This window comes from Corythoichthys intestinalis, chromosome 22 (genome assembly GCF_030265065.1).
Source record: "Corythoichthys intestinalis isolate RoL2023-P3 chromosome 22, ASM3026506v1, whole genome shotgun sequence".
Lineage (NCBI taxonomy): Eukaryota > Metazoa > Chordata > Actinopteri > Syngnathiformes > Syngnathidae > Corythoichthys > Corythoichthys intestinalis.
The window spans coordinates 26,196,646-26,218,832 of NC_080416.1; the positions used below are offsets into that span (position 1 = coordinate 26,196,646).

A 22,187-nucleotide genomic window follows, 5' to 3' on the forward strand; every position below is an offset into this window, starting at 1 on the left:
CTTTTAGAACATCGAGTGTACACGTACGACGATAGCGAAAGCAGCAGAGATCCACCGCCGACAGAGGCCAAGACGAACCCGAGCTCGCCCAACACCGTCGACCTGCTGAACGAATTCAGTCGCGGGCTTCGGGAAGAAGAGGAGAATGAAGAACAGCAGCACATAGCGCTTCGTCGTCTTAGTGACCCTGGTCCAAAGTAGTAGCTGAAGAAACAAATTTGTCTTGGTAGGATTTTTCTTTACAGTAACCCTTAGTAATTCTTCCCTTAACAAGCATAGTTCCGCTGATGTACAAGGGTCTTCTATAAGCAACAACTATTTGTACATTCCTATTATCAGAGTCTTTAGTGACATCTTGTGGCATTTTAGCGTTACTTCAGTACAAAATTTAAGTTGTGCCTTGAGATATGAGTGACCCTACTATAAGGACGCTTTGATATAGGTAATTTGACAGTCTTTGTAGTATTGACTTGTGAGGCAAAATTTGAAATACAAGTGTGGTATTGTGATCATGAAGTCAAGTCAACTTGCAAAAAACAGCAGACAAAAGGGAACAATTCCTTTCAATTTATTACCACTTCTACATGACGTTAAAGGTCAAACTAAACATAAAATAAAGAGATTAAAAGTGTTTGTTTTACTCTTTTAGGGACAGTACATCTGTTTAAAGATTTATCATTAGGTTAACTCATTCACTGCTAGCCAAGGTCCCAGAGTATATGTTGTTGTAGTGAGTGAAAGAAGGAAATTGATATTGAAAAAATCTACTGACGGCATTAGACATCCAATTATTTTCAGCTAGGAGTTAAAATGGATTGGATGTCTATTGTAGTCAAGGGCAGCCAAAGAGTTACGATATGTGAGGTCACAAGAGATCTATAAAACGGTGAATACATATCGCGGAAAACACGGACAAGACTGAAAAAGCAGTTTCTGCTCTTGCACTCCTCTTTAAAAGAAACTGCTGTATTTTAAGCCAGAAAAAATGTTGTCTTTGATAGAACAATATGTCTGTATGCTGCCATAGCACATTTATGGTGCATTAAGTCCCCGAACTATTTTTAATTTGTCTGTTTTACTCTGGAAACCCCTGTTTACAGACGTCGCGCAACCGCTTTTGTTTCAACCCAGCCATAAAACAAAGGTAATTATATTCAGTATTCAAAATTTCTGTCATTTTTAGTTTAGAATAATTAATTGATGTCAAATATTTTGTTTGGGAAAAAAAAAAAAAACTTTAAAAAATTATTCACTCGCATATTTTAAACTTTTAAACAAATGACGTCACAATGAAAAAAACGGCGTCTGTAAAAAAGTCACGGATATCTACCTCATAACTATCGCTTAATTGTATTTTTTTGTTACTGTCACTTTTTTTCCGATATGTTAGATGATAAATAATGGATCCAAACAAAGAAAAATAGAAAGAAAAAAAAAAGTATAAAAGGGTAAATATATGAAAAAGAAAATCTCGACCACTCTTTGATGTCTACGATTTCTTCATCGCGACCCTTGTTATATTACCATGTTTCACCCATTAAATCCCCCCAAAATCCAGCTGTGGCCATTTACAGCTGTGTCTTGACACTCGGTGATACATGCTACATGGAGTTTAGACATAGAATATAGACATTGTTCTATCAAACACAACAGTTCTTTTGGCTTAAAATACAGCTGTTTATTTTAAAGAGGGGTGCAAGAGCAGAAACTGCTTTTTCAGCCTTGTCTGTGTTTTCCGCCATATATATGTATGTATGTATACATAATGAATAGGAATAAAACATGTAAGTCCACCGGAGTATAATTCACATTTTTGGGAATTTTATTTGATCAAATCCAACACAAAGAACAGACGTGTCGTCTTGAAAGGCAATTTGAAATAAAAAATATAATAGAGAACAACAGGCCGAAAAAGTGTACGGTATGCTAAATGACGCATAAACAACAAACTGAGAACGTGCCAGGTACGTTAACGTTGCATAGCTATTAAGAGTTATTCAGATAACTAAAGCGGAAGGAACATGCTAACAAGCAGCGTGGGGAAAGTTCGTTTTCTAGTTCAAATTGCAGTTCATAATTTTTAAAAACGAACTGTTCAGTTCATAGTTCATAATTCAAAATTTTCAACTAAAGTTCATGTTTTTAAAAAATATGAACTTTTGTAGTTCTTTCTTCTCCCCAATAATTGCTGCAAGCTATAATTGACAGAGACTATATTAGAGCCACAGAGAGCACTTGTTTTATCCACTTCAATACACAAAATATTAAATGTGATGGTTCACTTATTTTTTTCCCCCTTCTGTCATTGTTTGCATACTGTCCTCATTAAAATATGAAAACCTATAAATGTTTGGGTGGTTTTAGTTAAAACAGACCGTGTTTTCATCTGTGTGATTTTGACAAAGATCAGATCACATTTGCTGGGGATTTTATGCAGAAATGTGAGAAATTCTAAAATGTTCAGATAATTTTTCATACCACTGTAACGTTACAAACGGCCCGAATGTAGCGATTACAATGTAAAACACCAAAAACTTTCTATAAACAAAGAATTTAAGTACTTATGTTTGGTCATGGACGCACACGAAGGAAAGTTCTCTCTCACCACAACTTCCCTGTGCCGTTAAGCATTTATCTATGCCGTATTCATGTTGCAGAAGTATGTTTATGATGCAACTTGTTTAAAGATGCAAAATAAAGTCCAACTGAATGTAAAAGAATGGTTATTCGCCGCCATAAAAGCTTCGGGAGCAAAATCTGCGATATTTTCAAAAAAAACACTGCCGTGACAGCCTCAGGCAGCTCTAGTTGCCGTGTTAAGAAGTTTTCAGCTAATAAGTTTTTGTTTTGTTTTTTAAATTGTGTTTTTAGCCTATGGCTTTATCTGCAGTTTTGTTGGAAAGGCTCTAATTCTGAACTCATAAATGTGGTATATGGACTACGTGTCCCATGATCACCCTGGGTTCACACAGCCAATGAGAGTTGGGGGATGGGATAAATCACTGCTCCGTTATATAATATCTAGTGGGATGTGCGCAAGACTTACGGTGCATCAAAAAAAAAAAAAAAAAAAAAAAGAAGAGTTGAGATCCTATCCTCACATATACCGCAGTAGTCGCGTATTTTCTTTGCTGCACAACACCAGTACCTAACAATGAACGAGGTTATGAACGCTGCTCACAACTGCTAGAATGAGTTCATAGTAGCGTTGCGTTCATGAGACAAAAATATGACGCGTTCAATTCACGTTCGCCCAAAATATGAACGTTTTCATGCACACTGCTAACAAGCAATATTATAATATGTTAAAAAATTTCCCACGCCAGTTTTTTTCAAAATGGATCCTTCAGTTAATTGATTCATTTTATTAGAAATTATTCAAATATTTTTTTCAATTGCCCATCGCTAAATATATGCATTCAACACAAACACTACCATTAAATTTCAAAAGGCGGCCACAAAATATTGTCCCATGGGCTGTAATTGGCCCCGGTGCCACACGTTTGAAATATATGTCCTATGTGAATGTAATAAAAACATCTAAAAGAAGGGAAAAAAAACATAACTCATGCATGTTTGAGTTTAGAGGAGGCCCTTTATGGCACTTATAGTCATTACACGTCATGATGATTTGCGATTTGAAATTCTAGCGTGGTTCTGGAACAGCTTAGCTCATATCTCAAGGCACAACAGGATACGTACGTTTTTTTTTATTTTTTTTATTGTTATTATTTATGGCTTTGCGCTTCTTTTTTGATTGCCAGAGACGCCAAACGGGTGAAGTTTCCCCATCAAAGCACATGCATAGTACTGCTGTAGCGTGGCCACCAAAGAACATCCCATTCATGCCAAAAGATTGCATTTATTCTCGCAAACATTGCTGCGTGATTCACGATTTTCTCAGGGACATGTCAACTTGTTTAAACGGGACATTTTTTTGTAAAATATTTACGAAAAATATATCGAAAACATTTCTCCAGCTTTGCCATTGTGTATGAATTCTGAAGAGCATTCCGTGTTTTGGTGATAAAATTCACAAGATACAGTAGTTTGACCTCCTCTTTACACATTTCTGGACGGATGAAACCAGTTCATCAGCATTCACATGCAATTTTAACAGAGATTGGACCTGAATGTTTACACATATGGTATCTGTCTTACATATCTGCACTGCCTGAGCTTAAGCTGCCTGCATGTTTGCCTTAAAAGAATGTTTATAGTTGTGCCTGTCAAAGTATTTTTATATTTTCAAACCCATAAATATTGAGTCGTTTGTTTCAAATAAAAATTGAAAATTTATACATGAGTGTTTTTCATTTTTTAAATCAAAGGATTTTAATTATTTTTAGATAAACGAGATTTTTACATTGTTTTTTTTTTGTATTAAGTGCAGTTATTCACTGTTTTGAATTTGTATAAAATATTAATAATTTAAAATGACATGCAAATTTTTTGTTCTTATCTGAATTCCATTATTTTCATTCGTGTTCGCACATTTCCCTAGTTTTTAAATAGTTTAAATTTATTCATTTTGTTTCATTTTTTGATTAAATAACATTTTAATTTGCTTTGTCATACTGTATGAGCCCTCTTTGTATATTTTTTTTTCAATTTAATTTTCTATATTTGTAAAACACGATTTGATTTTTTTTTTCTTTTTTGTTAATGTTTTTATTTCTGTATTTTACTGTTTAATTTCTCAAAAATGTAAATTTGTTTTGATTTAAATGTAAATATCTTATTTTTTCATAGTTTCTTACATATGCTTATTTTGAATTTTCATGAGTCCCTAAAGAGACATCAACAGAAATAAATGTGTGCACCAGAAACTGTCTGTTGCGCACCACATAGTACAGTGGGGCAAATAAGGCAAGGCAAGGCAAATTTATTTATATAGCACAATTCAACACGAGGCAATTCAAAGTGCTTTACATCACATGAGGATCATAAAAATCACATTTAAATCAATACAACGTAAAAACCAAGACAAAAGATCGCACTTAATCACAGAATAAAAATAAATAAATACAAATAAAACAAAAATAAAACAAAAACTACTACTCCTAATAATAATTGAAATCAGCAATGGAGATAAGCACAAGAGGAATAGAAAGCAGGTAGATTGAAATATATAGACAGTTATGGATATGCAGTGCTAAACAAAAGCGTTTTTAGCCCTCATTTAAAAGAGCTAACAGTTTCAGCATACTTCAGAGGTTCGGGTAACTTGTTCCAGAGGTGAGGAGCATAATAACTAAATGCTGCCTCACCCTGCTTGGTTCTTGTTCTTGGAACATGCAGAAGACCGGTTCCAGACGACCTTAGGGGTCTGGATGTCTCATAGGAATCTAACAAGTCAAGCATGTATTTTGGTCCAAGGCCATTAAGTGTTTTGTAGACGAGCAGTAGTATTTTATAGTCTATCCTTTGACTCACTGGAAGCCAGTGTAGCGATTTCAAAACCGGTGTAATGTGGTCCAGCTTCCTTGTATTTGTGAGGACTCTGGCTGCAGCATTCTGTACTAGCTGCAGCTTCTTGAATGATTTTTTATCAAGGCCTGTAAATATACCGTTGCAGTAGTCCAATCTGCTGAAAATGAATGCATGCATAAGTTTTTCCATGTCTTGTTGTGTCAGAAGCCCCTTAATTCTGGTTATATTTTTTAGGTGGTAATAAGCGGATTTAGTGACGGACTTTTGATGGCTATCAGATTTTAGGTCTGAGTCAATAATTACGCCCAGGTTTCTGACTTGATTTGTAGCTGTAAGTGACATTGTGCTAAGTTGGCTGTTTATCCTTGACCTTTCCTTTTTTGGCCCAAAAATGATCACCTCTGTCTTCTCCGCATTTAACTGGAGAAAATTCTGCCACATCCATTCATTGATTTGATGAATGCATTTACTCAGGGAGACTAAGGGACTATAATCATGTGGGGACACAGAAATGTACAGTTGTGTGTCATCTGCATAGGCGTGATAGGAGATGTCATACTGTTCCATTATCTGAGCTAATGGAAGCATATATGTGTTAAATAAGAGTGGTCCAAGAATTGACCCTTGAGGGACTCCACACGTGAATTTGGTTCGTTCTGACTGATAGTTTCCGATTGACACAAAGAAATCCCTATCATGTAAATAGGATGTAAGTAAGTATTTAGTCAACCACCAATTGTGCAATACAACCACCAATTGTGCAAGTTCTCTTACTTGAAAATATTAGATTAGAAAGATTAGAGAGGCCTGTAATTGGCAACATGGGTAAACCTCAACCATGAGAGACAGAATGTGGAGAAAAAAAAACAGAAAATCACACTGTTTGATTTTTAAAGAATGTATTTCCAAATTAGAGTGGAAAATAAGTATTTGGTCACCTACAAACAAGATTTCTGGCTGTCAAAGAGGTCTAAATTCTTCTAACGAGGTCTAACGAGGCTCCACTTGTTACCTGTATTAATAGCACCTGTTTTAACTCATTATCGGTATAAAAGACACCTGTCCACAACCTCAGTCAGTCACACTTCAAACTCCACTATGAGCAAGACCAAAGAGCTGTCGAAGGACACCAGAGACAAAATTGCAGACCTGCACCAGGCTGGGAAGACTGAATCTGCAATAGATAAAACGCTTGGTGTAAAGAAATCAACTGTTGGAGCAATTATTAGAAAATGGAAGACATAGAAGACCACTGATAATCTCCCTCGATCTGGGGCTCCATGCAAGATCTCACCCCGTGGCGTCAAAATGATAACAAGAACGGTGAGCAAAAATCCCAGAACCACACGGGGAGACCTAGTGAATGACCTACAGAGAGCTGGGACCACAGTAACAAAGGCTTCTATCAGTAACACAATGCGCCGCCAGGGACTCAAATCCAGCACTGCCAGACGTGTCCCCCTGCTGAAGAAAGTACATGTCCAGGCCCGTCTGTGGTTCGCTAGAGAGCATTTGGATGATCCAGAAGAGGACTGGGAGAATGTGTTATGGTCAGATGAAACCAAAATAGTGTGAAGCATGGGGGTGGAAACATCATGCTTTGGAGCTGTTTTTCTGCAAAGGGACCAGGACGACTGATCTGTGTAAAGAAAAGAATGAATGGGGCCATGTATCGAGAGATTTTGAGTGAAAATCTCCTTCCATCAGCAAGGGCATTGAAGATGAGACGTGGCTGGGTCTTTCAGCATGACAATGATCCCAAACACACAGCCAGGGCAACAAAGGAGTGGCTTCGTAAGAAGCAATTCACGGTCCTGGAGTGGCCTAGTCAGTCTCAAGCTCTCAACCCCATACAAAATCTGTGGAGGGAGTTGAAAGTCCGTGTTGTCCAACGACAGCCCCAAAACATCACCCCTCTAGAGGAGATCTGCATGGAGGAATGGGACAAAATACCAGCAAGAGTGTGTGAAAAGCTTGTGAAGAGTTACAGAAAACGTTTGGCCTCCGTTATTGCCAACAAAGGGTACATAACAAAGTATTGAGATGAACTTTTGGTATTGACCAAATACTTATTTTCCACTATGATTTGCAAATAAATTCTTTAAAAATCAAACAATGTGATTTTCTGTTTTTTTCCACATTCTGTCTCTCATGATTGAGGTTTACCAATGCTGACAATTAAAGGCCTCTCTAATATTTTCAAGTGGGAGAACTTGCACAATTGCTGTTTGACTAAATACTTATTTGCCCCACTGTATGTGGTGCGCACTAGAAACCATCTGTTGCGCACCAGATAGTATGTGGTACGGACTAGAATCTATCTGGTGCGCACGGGGAAACTATTGGTACTGGTAATGGTTTGGTTTGGTTTGGTTTGGTTATTGGTAATGCAGTAATATTTTTATAGTCATAATGTAGGTTATAAAGTCTATGGCTCAACTAAATCCTGTATTATCATTTTTAGAACGCCGAAACTGCCGGTGTCCAATGCGCGCCCGCAGTTTGTGGCCTATAAAAGGGAATTTTCTAGTGCACACCACATACGATGTGGCGCACACCAGATGGTTTAAATTTATTTTATTTCTGCCGATGTCCCTTTAGAGCAGTGGTTTTTAACCTGGGTTTGACCGAACCCCAGGGGTACGGTGAGTATGTCTAAGGCAGGGGTGTCAAATCGATTCCACAAAGGGCCGCAGTGGGTCCTGGTCTTTGTTCCAACAGATCCAGCACAGACAGTTCAACCAATGAGGTTTCTGCTAAAATAAGCACCTGACTGCAATCAACTGATTACACTTGTAAGTAGTGGTGTGCATCGGCACTGCCCTCACGATTCGATTCGTTTACGATTCGGAGGGCCACAATTCGATTCGATTCAAAGGGTCACGATTCTGTTCGATTCGGCAAAGCATCGCGATGCATTAAAGCCTAGGATGCATTAAAATTCTAAAGCAAAGCATATTTTTCGTGAATCATGAGGCAACACAAGCGGTCAGACATTAAACAACTTTTTATTGGCTTTTTAACTTTTTATTTAATTAGTGCTTTGAATGAGACCAGGGTTTTCTCTTTTTTTTTTTACATCTTGTAGCAGCCTTTCACACAGTGCAACATCTGAACTCCCGTGCAAAATCAGTAATAACAGTCACTGTATTTTAGTCACAACGACCCATCAATAAAAATATTCAAGTAAATATTAAAGAAAACGACAAAGAAAATATTGTAGTGCAGCAGCATCTTTATCGCAATATCAATCCAGGGATCAGTTCAGTTGCAAACAAAACATCAACTAAATTGCAATGTAGAACAGAAGTAAAATGCAGACCTAGCCCATTATATATGTGCAACCAACTTAGAAATGCAATCAGTAACTACCACAAAACAATTAAAAATAATGAATTAAAATGAAGTGCAGCAGCATTTTAGCAGCCATAACAATCTGTTTCAACATGAGGAAATATCAGTTTTTTGCAATCGAGAGAGCAGAGAGGTAGTAGAGGTTAGATCGGGCCTAAAAAATCCAGCCCAAGCCAACACGGCCCGCTGGTATTGAAGCCCGACATGGCCCGCTGGTATTGAAGCCCGACCCGGCCCGAGCCCGATCAATTAACTAGATTTGCAGGCCTAGCCCGAAAAACCGGATTTTTTTTTTTTTTTTTTTTGGGGAGTGACGAGGGGAAAAAACGCAGCAGCAGCAATTTATTTTCATTTCTTCGAGTTGGCAGAAAAAACACAAGTTTTCTTAATGTTTAAATAGTCTACATATTTTTATGATCATTATAAAAGCATTTACACAATGAAATAATGCTGGGAAAGTTTAATATTAAAAAAAGCATTCGGTTTTGCAGACACACAGAGGAGAAGATTCAAAAGGATCACATTTGTGTTGCTTTTGTGTGCATAAATAAAAGTGTCTTTCGTAACGAATCACAAGCGCCACAGCGGAATGAGAAAAAGAAAAAGTGGGCGGCGCCACTGCGTTCATGTGAGTGCACAAGCAAATCCACAATACAGAGAGCCTTTTTTTTTTTTTAAATAATTTATTAGTCCGGCGCGGCGGCCCGACCGGAACGTGAATGCTTAACATTTTGGGCCTGACCCGACCCGTTCGGGTTCGGGCACAAGATCTAACCTCTAAGAGATATAACATAGCATAACAATGGCTTAAGCGGAGAAAGAGGGAGCAAGAAGGATTATTGCTGCACCTAAGACATTGAAAGCAGACATCTGGAGACATTTTGGCTTCTACGAGGTTGGTGGGAAACTTGACCAGAGTTACGCAGTGTGTAAAAAATGAAACATGAGAATAATAATACAAATGGGGAAACCAAATCCGTTGCATCACCGGAATTTATTTTAAAATGCGCTGAATCGATTCGGCCTGTTGCCCGCATCGAATCGAATCATCCATGCCCCGCATCGGGATGCATCGCCGCATCACTTATTGTTGACACCACTACTTGTAAGACACCAGTATGGTGAAAATGTATTCATCTTGTTTGGTTGGAATGAAATCCAGTGCCCTCTGCGGTGCTTTGAGGACCAGTTTGACACCTGTGGAAGGAGTTCGATGAATGTTAAGACACACAGGGGCCTATTTTCATACACTAACTAAAGGCAAAGTGTCGTTCTAGACTAAGTTTTGGACTTGTTCGCCCCCAATTTACAAGCTCACCGTAATTCAATTTCTTTCAACAGCTAGCCCTCAATCTAATGGGAGAAGAAACTGGTTTGCTCAGTGGAAGGTTGACTCGTACTTGGTACGAGGAAGTATAACTATGGGGCGCCGTTTGTAAAGCAGCACATGCCGAAAATAACGACAACATTTTCTCACATTTAGCGCCACGCAGTGTTAAAAATGTGGTGTGAAATGTGTACAGTCACTATTTTTTGCACATTTACAACATTATTTAGCAACTTAAATATTTATTTTTAAATAATAAGTATTGGACTTGAATGTTTAAATCCAGAACTAAATATTTATTTAAATCTTAAATGTAAATCTTAAATTTATATTTTCTATATATATTTTAAATTGATATCCTGAATATATATATGAAATTTATATATATTTATATATATAACCTATATTTGAATTTTATATTAAATCCTAAATGTAAATGTTATATCTAAATACTATATTTGAATCTTAAATCTGGAAACAGTTGAAACTAAATATTTAGCGTAATATGCAAATTCACATGACTGGAGACCGGAAGTAACAAAATAAAAGCTGGAGCAGCTCAGACTGTTTGTTTACGTTGCTTGAAAATGAATAAAACCTACTCAACGGTGGCAGTCGGCTCTTGGGCATGATTTATTGTGATAACAACAATATCTAGGTAAAATACACATTTAGGAGAAACCATTTAAGGAGTATTTTGTTCTTTTAGTGTCACTTTTACGCACGAGCCCAGTAAAGTTACTAAGAATAGCCACGAGGGGTCTCTGTTGGACTGGACTGGAGAGCAATGTTGACTTTTCTAGCCTGAACTGCAAAAATCCCGCGTTTCTCACAGTGGCGAAAGTGGGCTGTAAGAAAATATGTCAAGCGAGTCCAATTTACCCGAGACTATCGGCAGAGCTATTCTGACTGCAGTACAAAGGTTTCCCAGTGTAAATGTGCTAAAAAAGTGACTGTAAACATTTCACACCACATTTTTAACACTGCGTGGCTCTAAATGTGAGAAACTTTTCGGCATGTGCTGCTTTACAAATGGCGCCCCATATATAACCACCCAAAAAAAACAGTTGCGTCATATTTTCGACTAAAAAAATAGTATGTGATGCAACGATGCAACACTAAAATAAGAATGTAGATATGAAAATTTAAAATTCATTTTCCAAAGTGAAAATCAAGAGCAAAGGCAAAATTATTTATCATATTGTTGAAATTTCAAGTAATGTGAATGGGAATTCACTCAGAGATTAGCTTGCTATAGCTTAGCTACGGTATATCCATTTTGAATTTGAAAAAAATTGCTTTATATTTAATTCCAAAGGGTTCGGTGTATGCACATGTGAAACTTGTGGGGCTCAGTACCCTTAGGAAGGTTAAGAACAACTGCTTTACCATTTAAAAACGTTTAATGATTATTTTATTTTGGATTATAAAGTGTTCTGCCTTCCCTTGTGACGGCATCACTAACTCAACAAACAGTATCAACTCATCAGTGGAATAACAGGGAGTTTCAACTCCCTATCATGCCAACCAGCAACAAACAAAGAACACACAGGAGCAGACATGGACTTCATCGGCACATGGAAGGTTTACTCCGAAGAAAACCTGGAGGAATTCCTAAAAGCATTGGGTATAAAAATAGCAAAAGTGAGGTATTTCTTCCATTTAAAGCTTCTAATATGACACATTTCTGATTTCAAGGCACTCCGCAAATGGTCATCAAGATGCGCAAGGACATTAAGCCAGTCACTGTGTTTGAACGGAAGGACGACACTTGGATCTACACCATCAAAACCCCCAAATTCAGCAAAACACATTCATTCTGCATGGGAAAGGAATCGGAAGTGACCACTGTGGACGGCAGGAAGATTAAAGTGAGCGCAAACTTCATCTTGGTTGTTATCGACAGAGCTTCATATTGTTGTTTTTCTAGTGTGTCATCAGGGAGGAGAACGGGAAGCTGATTACCAAAACTGACAAGTTCACGGCGGTCCGAGAAATGCAAGGGGAGGACATGGTTGAGGTCAGTCAAGCTCCATTCAAGAAAGTTGTTTATTAATGGTCAGTGTTGTTAAAACGGCGTTACAATATAACGTCGTTACTAACGGCTTTATTTTTTTTTTCAGTAATGAGTAATCTAATTAATTACTTTTCTCATCTTGGCAACGCCGTTACCGTTACTGAGGCGGGAAAGGCGTGCGTTACTATGCGTTACTAAGTTGGTTGAATAAAAAAAGTCTGAGAGAGACGGACTCACGGAGACGAGAGAGCAGAGCAGGAGTGGGGAGGACGCCGTTGCAAACGTGATGCTAGGTGGCTCCAATCGGTCTTTTTCAGTCACGTGCCCGAACTAGCGGACACGCCTCCATGCGCCATTTTGAGTGTACCACGGATGTAAACAAACCAGAACAGGAGTAGCTCCGACGCCACATAACTGCTTCCAACTTCATCGCTGGATATAAAATAAACTCCCTCGTTTACCTGAGTGTAGCCATAGCCTACAAACTACGCCCACATGATACGGTAGATATCACATATTATAGAACTAGATGCAAATGACAGACACGGCTGCATTGGTAACATGTTTTAAGGACTACATGCGTTAGTAAACAGCCGCCATCTTAAAGCAGTAAACGTCGCAGGAAGGCTCTGATTAGTGACGGGATCTGTCGTTCACTTGAGTAAACGAATCCATTCCGGTTCGTTCAGTAAAAAGATTCGTTCAAACGAATCGTTCAACGAATCGTTCGCCCCCCTCAACTCCCTCCCCGCCCAAATGAATCGTTCGGTTAATGAACGGGAAGTGACGTTGCCGAACGAATCACCAAAGACCGCTTCGCAGTATAACTGAACGGGAAGTGACATTGCTTGGTCCCTCCCTCTCTTGCACATTGACCACTCGTCGTAGTTTCAGAAATGAGTGACAGGCGATATCATTCTGCTTACACAGACAGCCTCGTCTCCCTCCCGCTGCTGCAAAAGCGAGGGAGAACTTCCGCGTCGTCTGTCCTAGTTCTATGGGCTCAAAGTCATGGCTCGTGCTTGCATTTCGATTTAGGACACGGTTAAACATTTTCCTTTTGAGGGGGAAGTGGGGGTTTGGGGTCGGGGGCGCACGGACTTTCTTTAGCATGATCTTGCTCACATATACAATGCTGCTGCAGTGCTGCTACCAGCCAACGCGGCATGCTTGCTGTCACGAAAATAAAAATAAATCGAAAGTTTAATTTCTAAATATGGAACGACCAACACATCATATTTACCTCTCGCTCTGTTGTATTTTTGTTTTTTATTATTAAGATGATCGTATTGAATTTTTGCACTGGTATTAATAAATAAAATCCGGTCAGCTCCCCTGTCGTCCCTGCATCTCAGATCGTCAAATGCTGACGAGAAATAATTGTTTGCTCTTTATGATGTCGCCTTTCTACTCTCATTAGTCTGTTAAGAAAAATGTAGACATATTGCGACATCTCCCGTGTCCGCCCGCTTTGTTTTTGGGCGCTTGAGTAGCACATGATGGACGGATTGACATAATTTGTCAAACCAACCGACACCCTCTGACACGAAAAAAAAATAAAAAATAAAACACTCGGAAAAAATTGACATGTATATACAGTTTCATTGCAAATCAGTATTATGGTGATCATACTAAATATTCTTTTTTTTTTTCTGTGCACATATGAGGTAAATATCGCTGCCATGAAGCCTCCATATAGTGACAGTTCTCTGCCCGCTTCACTGCCGTCACGCGACCGCAGCTCAGCTTTTGCTTGCCTCGTAGGTACGCGTGTTTTAAATTACTGTAAATTTGATAGTATATAGTCATAGGTACAGTCCCGAGTCTGTTGAGAAAAGTAGAACACTAAACCATGCTCGCTAGATTTGTGTGGTGTTTTTGTCTGTTTGAGCAGCATTTGATAGGCTCCACGTTAACAAATATGTGACAAAGTAATTTCCTTTCATTTTATGACTCGTACACCGCATAGTCATTACTGGAAAGTCAAGTTAGCAGCAAGCTAGGTCAGGAACCGGAGGACCGAATCACTGAACGGGAAGTGACAAAACTCAGTCTTTCCCCCCTGCCTGCACGCTGGCTGCTTATTGGCCACACGTGGAAATGAGTGACAGACGCCTTGATTCTGTTTCCGCTCCCTCCCCTGCCCGCGATGAAGCTGGCGTCTGATTGGTCGTGTGCGATGTCAGAAGACGCTGCCGCTTGCTCAACGCCCTCCCACGCAGCGAACAAGCGCCACCAACTTCATAGAACGAATCAGTGCAGATGGTGATTAGTTCGGTCTCGTTCACCCAAACAATTCGTTCAAAAAGAACGAATCGTTCGCGACCGATACAACACTAGCTCTGATGTAGAGATCCTTCCTCGCGAACCTAAGTAACTTTTTTTTTTTTTTTTTTAAATGCTCCTAAATCGGCAAAATCTTGACTTAAATCTATCTTTAAATGATGAAAACTTAAAACTTACACATGTTGATTGTTGAAAGTTGACAGAAGGGAACTAATGCAATAACAGGAGCAATTTTAACAACTTTAACGGTTGATTCTCAACTTTAAATGACTTCCACACATAGCAAAGGTTACTATCTACTTATCGCAAGACCCTTGTGTCTAGTTAAGTGGAGGGTAAAGAATTGGGCTAGGGCAAATTGTTCCCAAAACCCTTTAAACTTGTGTGACCTTTTTTTTTTTTCTTTTGAGAAAAAAAAACATGAAAATTATCACTAGTTACTTTGCCAAGTAACTAATTACTCTTACATTCAGGTAACTGAGTTACTAACACAATTACTTTTTGGGACAAGTAATTTGTAACTGTAATTAATTACTTTTTTAAAGTAAAATTAACAACACTGTTAATGGTGCGTCGAGATGTCAGTTTAGAATTTTTAATGACTGCCATATTTTCCCATCGAAATGACAGGAAATTACACTTATCTGTTCCAATTTCCCTTTCAAAAAAAATGAAATAAAATGAAATGTATATGGCAGAAAACACTCAGGTGACTTGAAGTTCCGCTCTGAAACCCCCAATTTGGCCAAATTTGAAAATTGTCCGATCATTGGATAGCTTGAAATCTCACTTTTCTGGGGAAAGAAAAAATTTGAACAGGAGGGCATTTTGGGGAAAAAAATAAATAAAATTTAAAACAGCAAAACCCTATCTGGAGGTGAGAGTACGGGAGAACAGAATTACAGACGCCATGAGTTTAACGAGATATTATCGCTTACTTACCCCTTTTCGATCCAAAAACTCCATGTAGCATGTATCACCGAGTGTCAAGACACAGCTGTGAATGGCCACAGATGGATTTTTTTTTTTATTTCATGGGTGAAACATGGTAATATAACAAGGGTCGCGATGCAGAAATCGCAGACATCGAGGAGTGGTCAAGATTTTCTTTTTCATATATTTACCCTTTTAAAAAAATACAATTGAGCGATAGTTATGAGGTAAATATCCGTGACTTTTTTACAGGGACCATTTTTTCATTGTGATGTCATTTGTTTAAAAGTTTAAAATATGCAAGTGAATTTTTATTTTTATTATTTTTTTCTTTTTTATTTATTTATTATATTCGGGCCAATACGGTAATATGATGGGGCAGAACTTAGGGGTGCTGCGGGTGCAACCCTACCTGGGTCCAGGCCTCTAAGGCTAGGTTCAGACCGCAGGTCGTCACGCATAATTCCGATTTTTTTCGTCATAACTGTTTTTTGGCGTGTCCGTTCAGACTGTATTTTTCTATTGAGCCCCTTCAAGTTTAACACATGTGCACTAATTAGCAGTCTGACAAGAAAACTGAGAATTCTCAGGCTTATCCTTTTTTTTCATTTTATATTTTTCATGACTGTGGTGAATCCCGCCTCCTGCCTGAAAGTAAAGTTCAAGCTAGGCACTAACTCTGATGCCAGCTCAGTCACTGGCGCCGTCCTACCTACCTCTCTTGCGCTTTTCTGATGTAATTACCGTAATTTTCGGACTATGAGACACTACTTTTTTCCCTCATTTTGAATCCTGCGGCTTATTTGTAGATTTATTTGGCTTAATAAGTAACACTTTATTGACAGTGGCATCATAAGACTGATATCATTAAGTGTCACCCGGAAAATTTTGACACTAACTCCATTTATGTCCAACTCGGACCTTTTACATCTATCTATTCAAAAGTGAGATAATTTGCCGAATGACACAAAATGACATGTCATATGTATTCATTAATGCTCATGGCAGTGTCATGTCATAATTATAAGTCTGTCTGCGCCACTGTCAAATAAAGTGTTACCAAAAACCATAACTAGCAGTTAATGAAACAACTGGGACTGTAACTGAAAAAAAAAATTAGCAGAGAACGTGAATTTTGATTGTTATTTACATCTTTAGCGCTGCAATACATGCTAGGAGGTAAGCCTGTCGCAATATGCAATAATTCCATTTATCGCGCGATATATAAAAATGAAGGCGGTAATTTTTCCGCTGCGATTTATCGCCTCGCGTGCACTTGCGTGCGCGCGTGCGACAGACGTGCTCTTAAAAGTTCGGATTCCTCGTTACCAACTGCGCAAAATGCATCTTCGTTCCAGGTCCAGCAAAAACTAGCGCCGGAGCCAATCGTTCCCATTATATCCTATTGTTCAACGTATACCGGCCACGTCAGTGCTCCGGAGTGACTGTGGACCATCTATGGCGCGCCGGTGTTGTTGACGTGTGGGCGCTCCCGTCAGGAGTGACATTTCACGCGGGGCGGCTATTTTTCGGCACAACGCTGGATATTCACAACGAAGTCCGCCAAAACATTGTTACCGACTTGGCTGCTACGAATAACCTCACTTTGACAACGAACAGCTGAATGAAATTAAGAGCGCTGTGCTTCAAACTCGTCCTGTTTATGAAAGCCGTCATATACTGGTGTTGTGTAGTAATGAGCAGTCGTGACTTCAGCGGCGCTTGCTAACTTTTTTAATGCGCTGCGTTGCGCGCACACACTAGATATCATGAAATGGCAAATTAGATGTGCTACGTTCCATGCCATTGACTACGTGAGCCCAGAGTGATTATGGGACATGTAGTCAATATACTAGAATTCTAAACTGTCATTTGTCACATGAGGTTAAGAAGGCCAAATCAATCCATACCAGTGACTATAGATAATGTTGCAAATATTGTTAATTCAGTACGTGACACAGATGGATTCGGACCATAAATAGGATGTCTTGCTCATGTAGTTAACCTAGCTGCTAAGAGAGCTGTAGCAATCAACGGTGTGCCCTGCCTCACTTTACAAACAGTAAAGATTGTTCTCAGCACTTTTATACAAATTTTTTTCATATCAGTAAGAAGTAAGCACATAAATATTATGCACTAAAATGCATATTTATATGATGGCAATTTAATTTTTGCTCGTTAGCAAAAAATCCAAACAAAAAAAAGAAACAAAAAATACAATTGTTTTTTTTTTTTTTTTTTACAGAGCATTAAATGTATTGAATCGGATCGAAAATCGTGTCCCCCGTATCAAAATTCGTACCATGACTTAACTGTATCGTTGCATCCCTAAGGAACACCATTGCAGAAGCTATGATGGGAAAAGTTTTCATTTGCCTAAATGCTTAAGTTATTAAGTGCATTTTTTTTTTTAAAACACATTTTATTTATTCTGTGTTTCTGTATGGTATCAATATTGTTGTTTTTTACTTAAGAGGGATGGTCTATTGTTTTTAGTTGTGATTTCTTAAAAAGTATATTTGAATTTAAGAGTAAATATTTATCGCGTTTAAATGGGTGTACTTGATCTATTAATATATACTGTATTCGTACTGTGTTATTGTAAATTGGTTAAAAAAAATTGGGGGGAGCGCAATAATATCGCATATCGCAATAATTTATGAGAATAATTATCGCACACTAAAATTTGTTATCGCGACAGGCCTACTAGGAGGCATGTTGGAGGACAACAGTGTTGACAGCAGGTGGAGCAGTGACAGCGAAATGACGCTTCTTGAAGCAATGAAGCATTGCAGCCAATTGGTTCAAAGCTTCATGGTGGTTCATTTGGCCTTATGGCAGTCATCCGATGCTGCTGTCAAATAAAGTGTTACCGGTTAATATCTTTTGGTGAAAATATCTCATACAGTGAGGACAGCTGCGGCTTATAGTCAAGGCCAGCTTATCCATGAACCACTGCCGTTTTCGTGTCAGATTTGGTGAGTGGCGGCCTATAGTCAGATGCGCCTTATAGTCTGAAAATTACGGTACTGCAAATTCCGATTTGGGAGACTTGAGAGTTCAGACCACCGCTACATTTCGAAAGATGTGACCTAGATCGGATTTTAACCACATTCGAAAGTGACCTAGATCAGATTTGAAATGGTCCACTTTGATGCGACTTGTTCCATTCAGACCGTCAAGTTAATGCCTCACTCGAGTCGAAAAAAAAATGGGGAAAAAATCGGATATATGCATTAAGACCTGCGGTCTGAACCTAGCCTAAGGGGCCCGGTTTGCGGGCGTAATGTGGGCATGGGGAGGGTCAATGACTGTAACTAACTCAAGGGCGTAAGTTTGCATAGGGACGATAGGGACATAACACTACCAACTTTTCAGGATGTTCAAATTGTCCCCACCAACCTTTAAGCAACGTTATTTGAATTACAGTATATAATGATTATAATTGATGATAATTATTAATGATAATAATTTGTAGTTTCTTTCCATATGTTTTAAGAATAGAATTGACCCTTCCATTATTAAGTGAATTACTGTATTTTCATTATGTTCAGACATTTACCCCTTTTCACTTGCTAAATGTGCCGGTCCATTTTTTCCCCTCAAACGCACGTTTGATTGGCTGATGACTAGAACAAACAAGCACACACACTCACACAACCCCGACAGAAATACATGTTAACATGCTGCTTCCTCCACCCATTTCAAAGACGAGGGGTATTGGAATTTTTTTTCGGCCGGCTGCAGCAGCAGCCACTGTAAGTACTACACTTGATCTTAGCCAAAAGGCCGAGAAGTAGACGTCAATGTTGTGGAGGTAGGGAACACGCCACTAATTTTGCAACTGAAAGTCCAACCTGCATCACAGTTAGCATAACATTAAACTGTGTGAACTTGCTAACCTGCAAAACTCGAGCAGGAAGCAAATTAGAGATAAGTGTCCTCCTGTAACGTATGTGTTTTCTACTGTTAACGTTAATTCAACTGTGCATTTATTCATTGATTAAAATATATTTATTTATTTTCTCCATCATTTATTGAAAAATAATTTTATTTGCAGCCTATGCAGACATTTCTTAAATAACACACACAAAAACACAACCACTGTAAATTTCCTTTATATGAAGAAGGTGGGATTTCCCCCATGAAAATAATTTTAACTTTTTTCATTTCTACGTAGGCATATATCTGAGAAATGTAGCCCTGACCCCCGTTCACCCAATCTGTTTGGTCTTATTAATGTCTCGTCCCCAGCAAAAAGTGAATATGCTGTTATAGCGTCCCTACCAATGTTGAGACCAAATCTACGCCCTTGCTTTAACTGTTATACAGTGTTTAAGTGTTAACAGGCCCTAGGGGCTTAGGGGTGCCCTAGGCGACGTGTAGCTAGGAGCCCCGGCCCTCGCCCCATATTTTGCCAAAACACTGTAGAAGCTGTTGTTTCTAAATATAAATTAATGGCAAATTATCCTTGTAGAACTTGTTGCGTTTGGTTCATACAGTAACACAAGCAAATTAATGTCATTTGCCTCTTGGCCTTCATTCTGATTGTTTATTTAGTTAGTGTCCCAGGTGTTTCATTAACTGCTAGTTATACTATTTAGTTTGTTGTTATATGCTAATTTTAGTATTGTTTTGAAACTGTGACATTTGCCACGTTTACATGGAGCCAAGTATTCCAATTACAATCGGTTTAGATGTTCAAACCGAATAAATGTGTTCCATATAAACACCTCATTCGGAATGAACAGGCCCAAACCGAATGGAATTTCATTCCGATTCACAGGGGTGGAATATTCCTTTTCCCAAACCGATTAGAAGTAAAATTATATCATGTAAACAGGGAAGCGGAATGGTGTTTGGTTGCGTTCTTTCTGCACATGCTCCGTACTGACGTGGTGACGTCACTTGGTGACGTAAGTAACGTCACTTGCAACATGGCTTCCAAGCACAGCGCACCTAATTGGAGTCCGGCGGAAAGATTGTATTTAATTCAAACTTTAAAAGAATTGAATATAATTGCTCGCTTAGACGGGCGTAAAACGAGGAACAGTGAACTATTTTAAAAAGTTCACGAGAGGTTACACGAAGCCGGAATAGACCGGAGCGTTGACCAGATTAGAAATCGGTGGAAAACGCTGACAACCGGCTACTACAAGGCAAAAGAGCAAAACAGCAGAAGCGGATACGACCCCACAAACACAACAAGTGGGTTAAAGTTAAAACAGCAGCACTCTGACGATCGATCTCCACGTTTTGCAACGTGACGCTTTGTTTTGATTCATCTGTGCATGTCAGACGGCAGTTGTCAAACGTCCTTTCGGAATAAAGGCAGACACATGTAAACGATGGATCGGAATAGATGAAGTGACATGTAAACAGCTGATCTGAAATTTCCATTCGGAATGATTTGAATCGGTATTAATAAAAGTCAGCATGTAAACGTGGCTAATGAATGACCTTTGGTTTAATCACCGGCCAATATTTGTCCTTTTTTAATGAAGTGGATCTGCTTACATACTGTAAACATGGACTGTACCTACCTGCCCCATATCTGCCACAAAATAGCAGGTGGCTAATACAATCCAGGTTGGAAAAGGCAAATATTTTTATATGTAGCCAATTTCCATGTATTTTATATGTTAAATAACATTCTGGAAGTGTAGCCTGAGAATTTTTTTGGGGGGGGTATATTTTTTTCCACTAAAGCAATTTGGAGACCCCGCCACAAGATGGCACCCTGGGCAACCGCCTAGCTCGCCTATGCCCAAGGCATATATTTCTAAGGGGCCCGCAAGTGTCCACTGATTGAGAGCCTTTTCTCCTTTTCTTCCCAGACAATCACCACCGGCTCTGTGACGTTCATCAGCAGAAGCAAGCGTGTATGATGCCTGTCAGTCAACATCAACCACTACTATTAACCCACAGTGGTCCTTACAGTGGACATCTATTCAAAAGTTAGGATTAGATTAGTTGACGCACTGCCAGCCCAGGTCACTGAGTATGTATTGTGATAGCTAGCAAAAGAAGGAAATTGATATTGAAAACACCTATTGACAGCTATAGATGCCCAATCCAATGGCATGGACGTCTATTGTCGTCAGTGGCAGGCAAAGAGTTACACTATGTTAAGTCACAAAATACCTACAAAACAAATAGATGAATAAATAACATTCCCAAAGCAAAATACACATTAGCCAAACTTATTTGAATAGATGTCTTTTTTTTCTCTTTATTACAATTTTTTTAAAGGTATATTTTTTTCAAATTAATTTTACTTTATTTCTTATTATTTATATTTTTTACTACTTTATTATTTACATTTTTTACTACAAATAGCTTTTTTTGTAATTATGTTTTTAAAATATTTTTTAATTTGTTATTATTAAAATATTTTTTAAAGGAATGCTTCAAATAATTCATAGATTTTATTTAAAATTGTCTTTTTTTTTTTTTTTTTTTTTTTAATTCCTCATTGATAAATACTGCATGTGCAAGCAACGCTAGTACTATAATTGGATGTCACAAGGGTGTCGCGAAATATTGTCCCGTGGGCTGCAATTGGCCCCTACGCCGCATGTTTGATACTGATGAACTTAATGAATGTAATAAAAACATTGAAGAAAAACGATCATAATTTGTGCATTAAAGGGTTAGAAAAGAAAAATTAATCATCTAGAATAAAATTCATGTCACCTACAGTTTGTGTTTTCCATTGATTTTGGGATCTTGATGTATCATTATGGATGGATGGATGGATGGATGGATGGATGGATGGATGGATGGATGGATGGATGGATGGATGGATGGATGGATGGATGGATGGATGGATGGATG

The 22,187-nt window shown here is 38.5% G+C and overlaps 2 protein-coding genes and 1 non-coding gene across 3 annotated transcripts in view; 2 read left to right on the plus strand and 1 right to left on the minus strand.

Annotated features, from left to right (window-relative positions):
• Window positions 1-4,266, plus strand: part of slc9a1b (solute carrier family 9 member A1b) — a 32,486-nt gene extending 28,220 nt beyond the window's left edge. The window contains exon 12 of the mRNA XM_057828369.1: window positions 8-4,266. Coding sequence (XP_057684352.1) covers window positions 8-201 — 194 coding nt within the window. The 3' untranslated portion in view covers window positions 202-4,266. The remainder of the gene's footprint in view (window positions 1-7) is intronic.
• A 7,408-nt stretch (window positions 4,267-11,674) lies between these two features.
• LOC130910680 (fatty acid-binding protein, liver-like) lies at window positions 11,675-21,592 on the plus strand. Its single transcript, XM_057828174.1, has 4 exons — window positions 11,675-11,741; window positions 11,813-11,985; window positions 12,045-12,134; window positions 21,188-21,592. Exons 1-4 carry the CDS (start codon window positions 11,675-11,677, stop codon window positions 21,236-21,238), a joined length of 381 nt encoding a protein of 126 aa, XP_057684157.1. The 3' UTR covers window positions 21,239-21,592.
• Window positions 18,964-19,151, minus strand: LOC130911046 (U2 spliceosomal RNA). Its single transcript, XR_009061950.1, has one exon. It is a non-coding gene; the product is annotated as a U2 spliceosomal RNA (small nuclear RNA).
• Window positions 21,593-22,187: the final 595 nt, after the last annotated feature.

Bases quoted from the DNA above. Each gene is read 5' to 3' on its own strand.
- LOC130910680 (XM_057828174.1), top strand. From the start codon at position 11,675: ATGGACTTCATCGGCACATGGAAGGTTTACTCCGAAGAAAACCTGGAG. The intron at 11,742-11,812 runs GTATAAAAATAG...TCTGATTTCAAG, and splicing joins GGAATTCCTAAAAGCATTGG to GCACTCCGCAAATGGTCATC. The intron at 11,986-12,044 runs GTGAGCGCAAAC...TTGTTTTTCTAG, and splicing joins TGGACGGCAGGAAGATTAAA to TGTGTCATCAGGGAGGAGAA.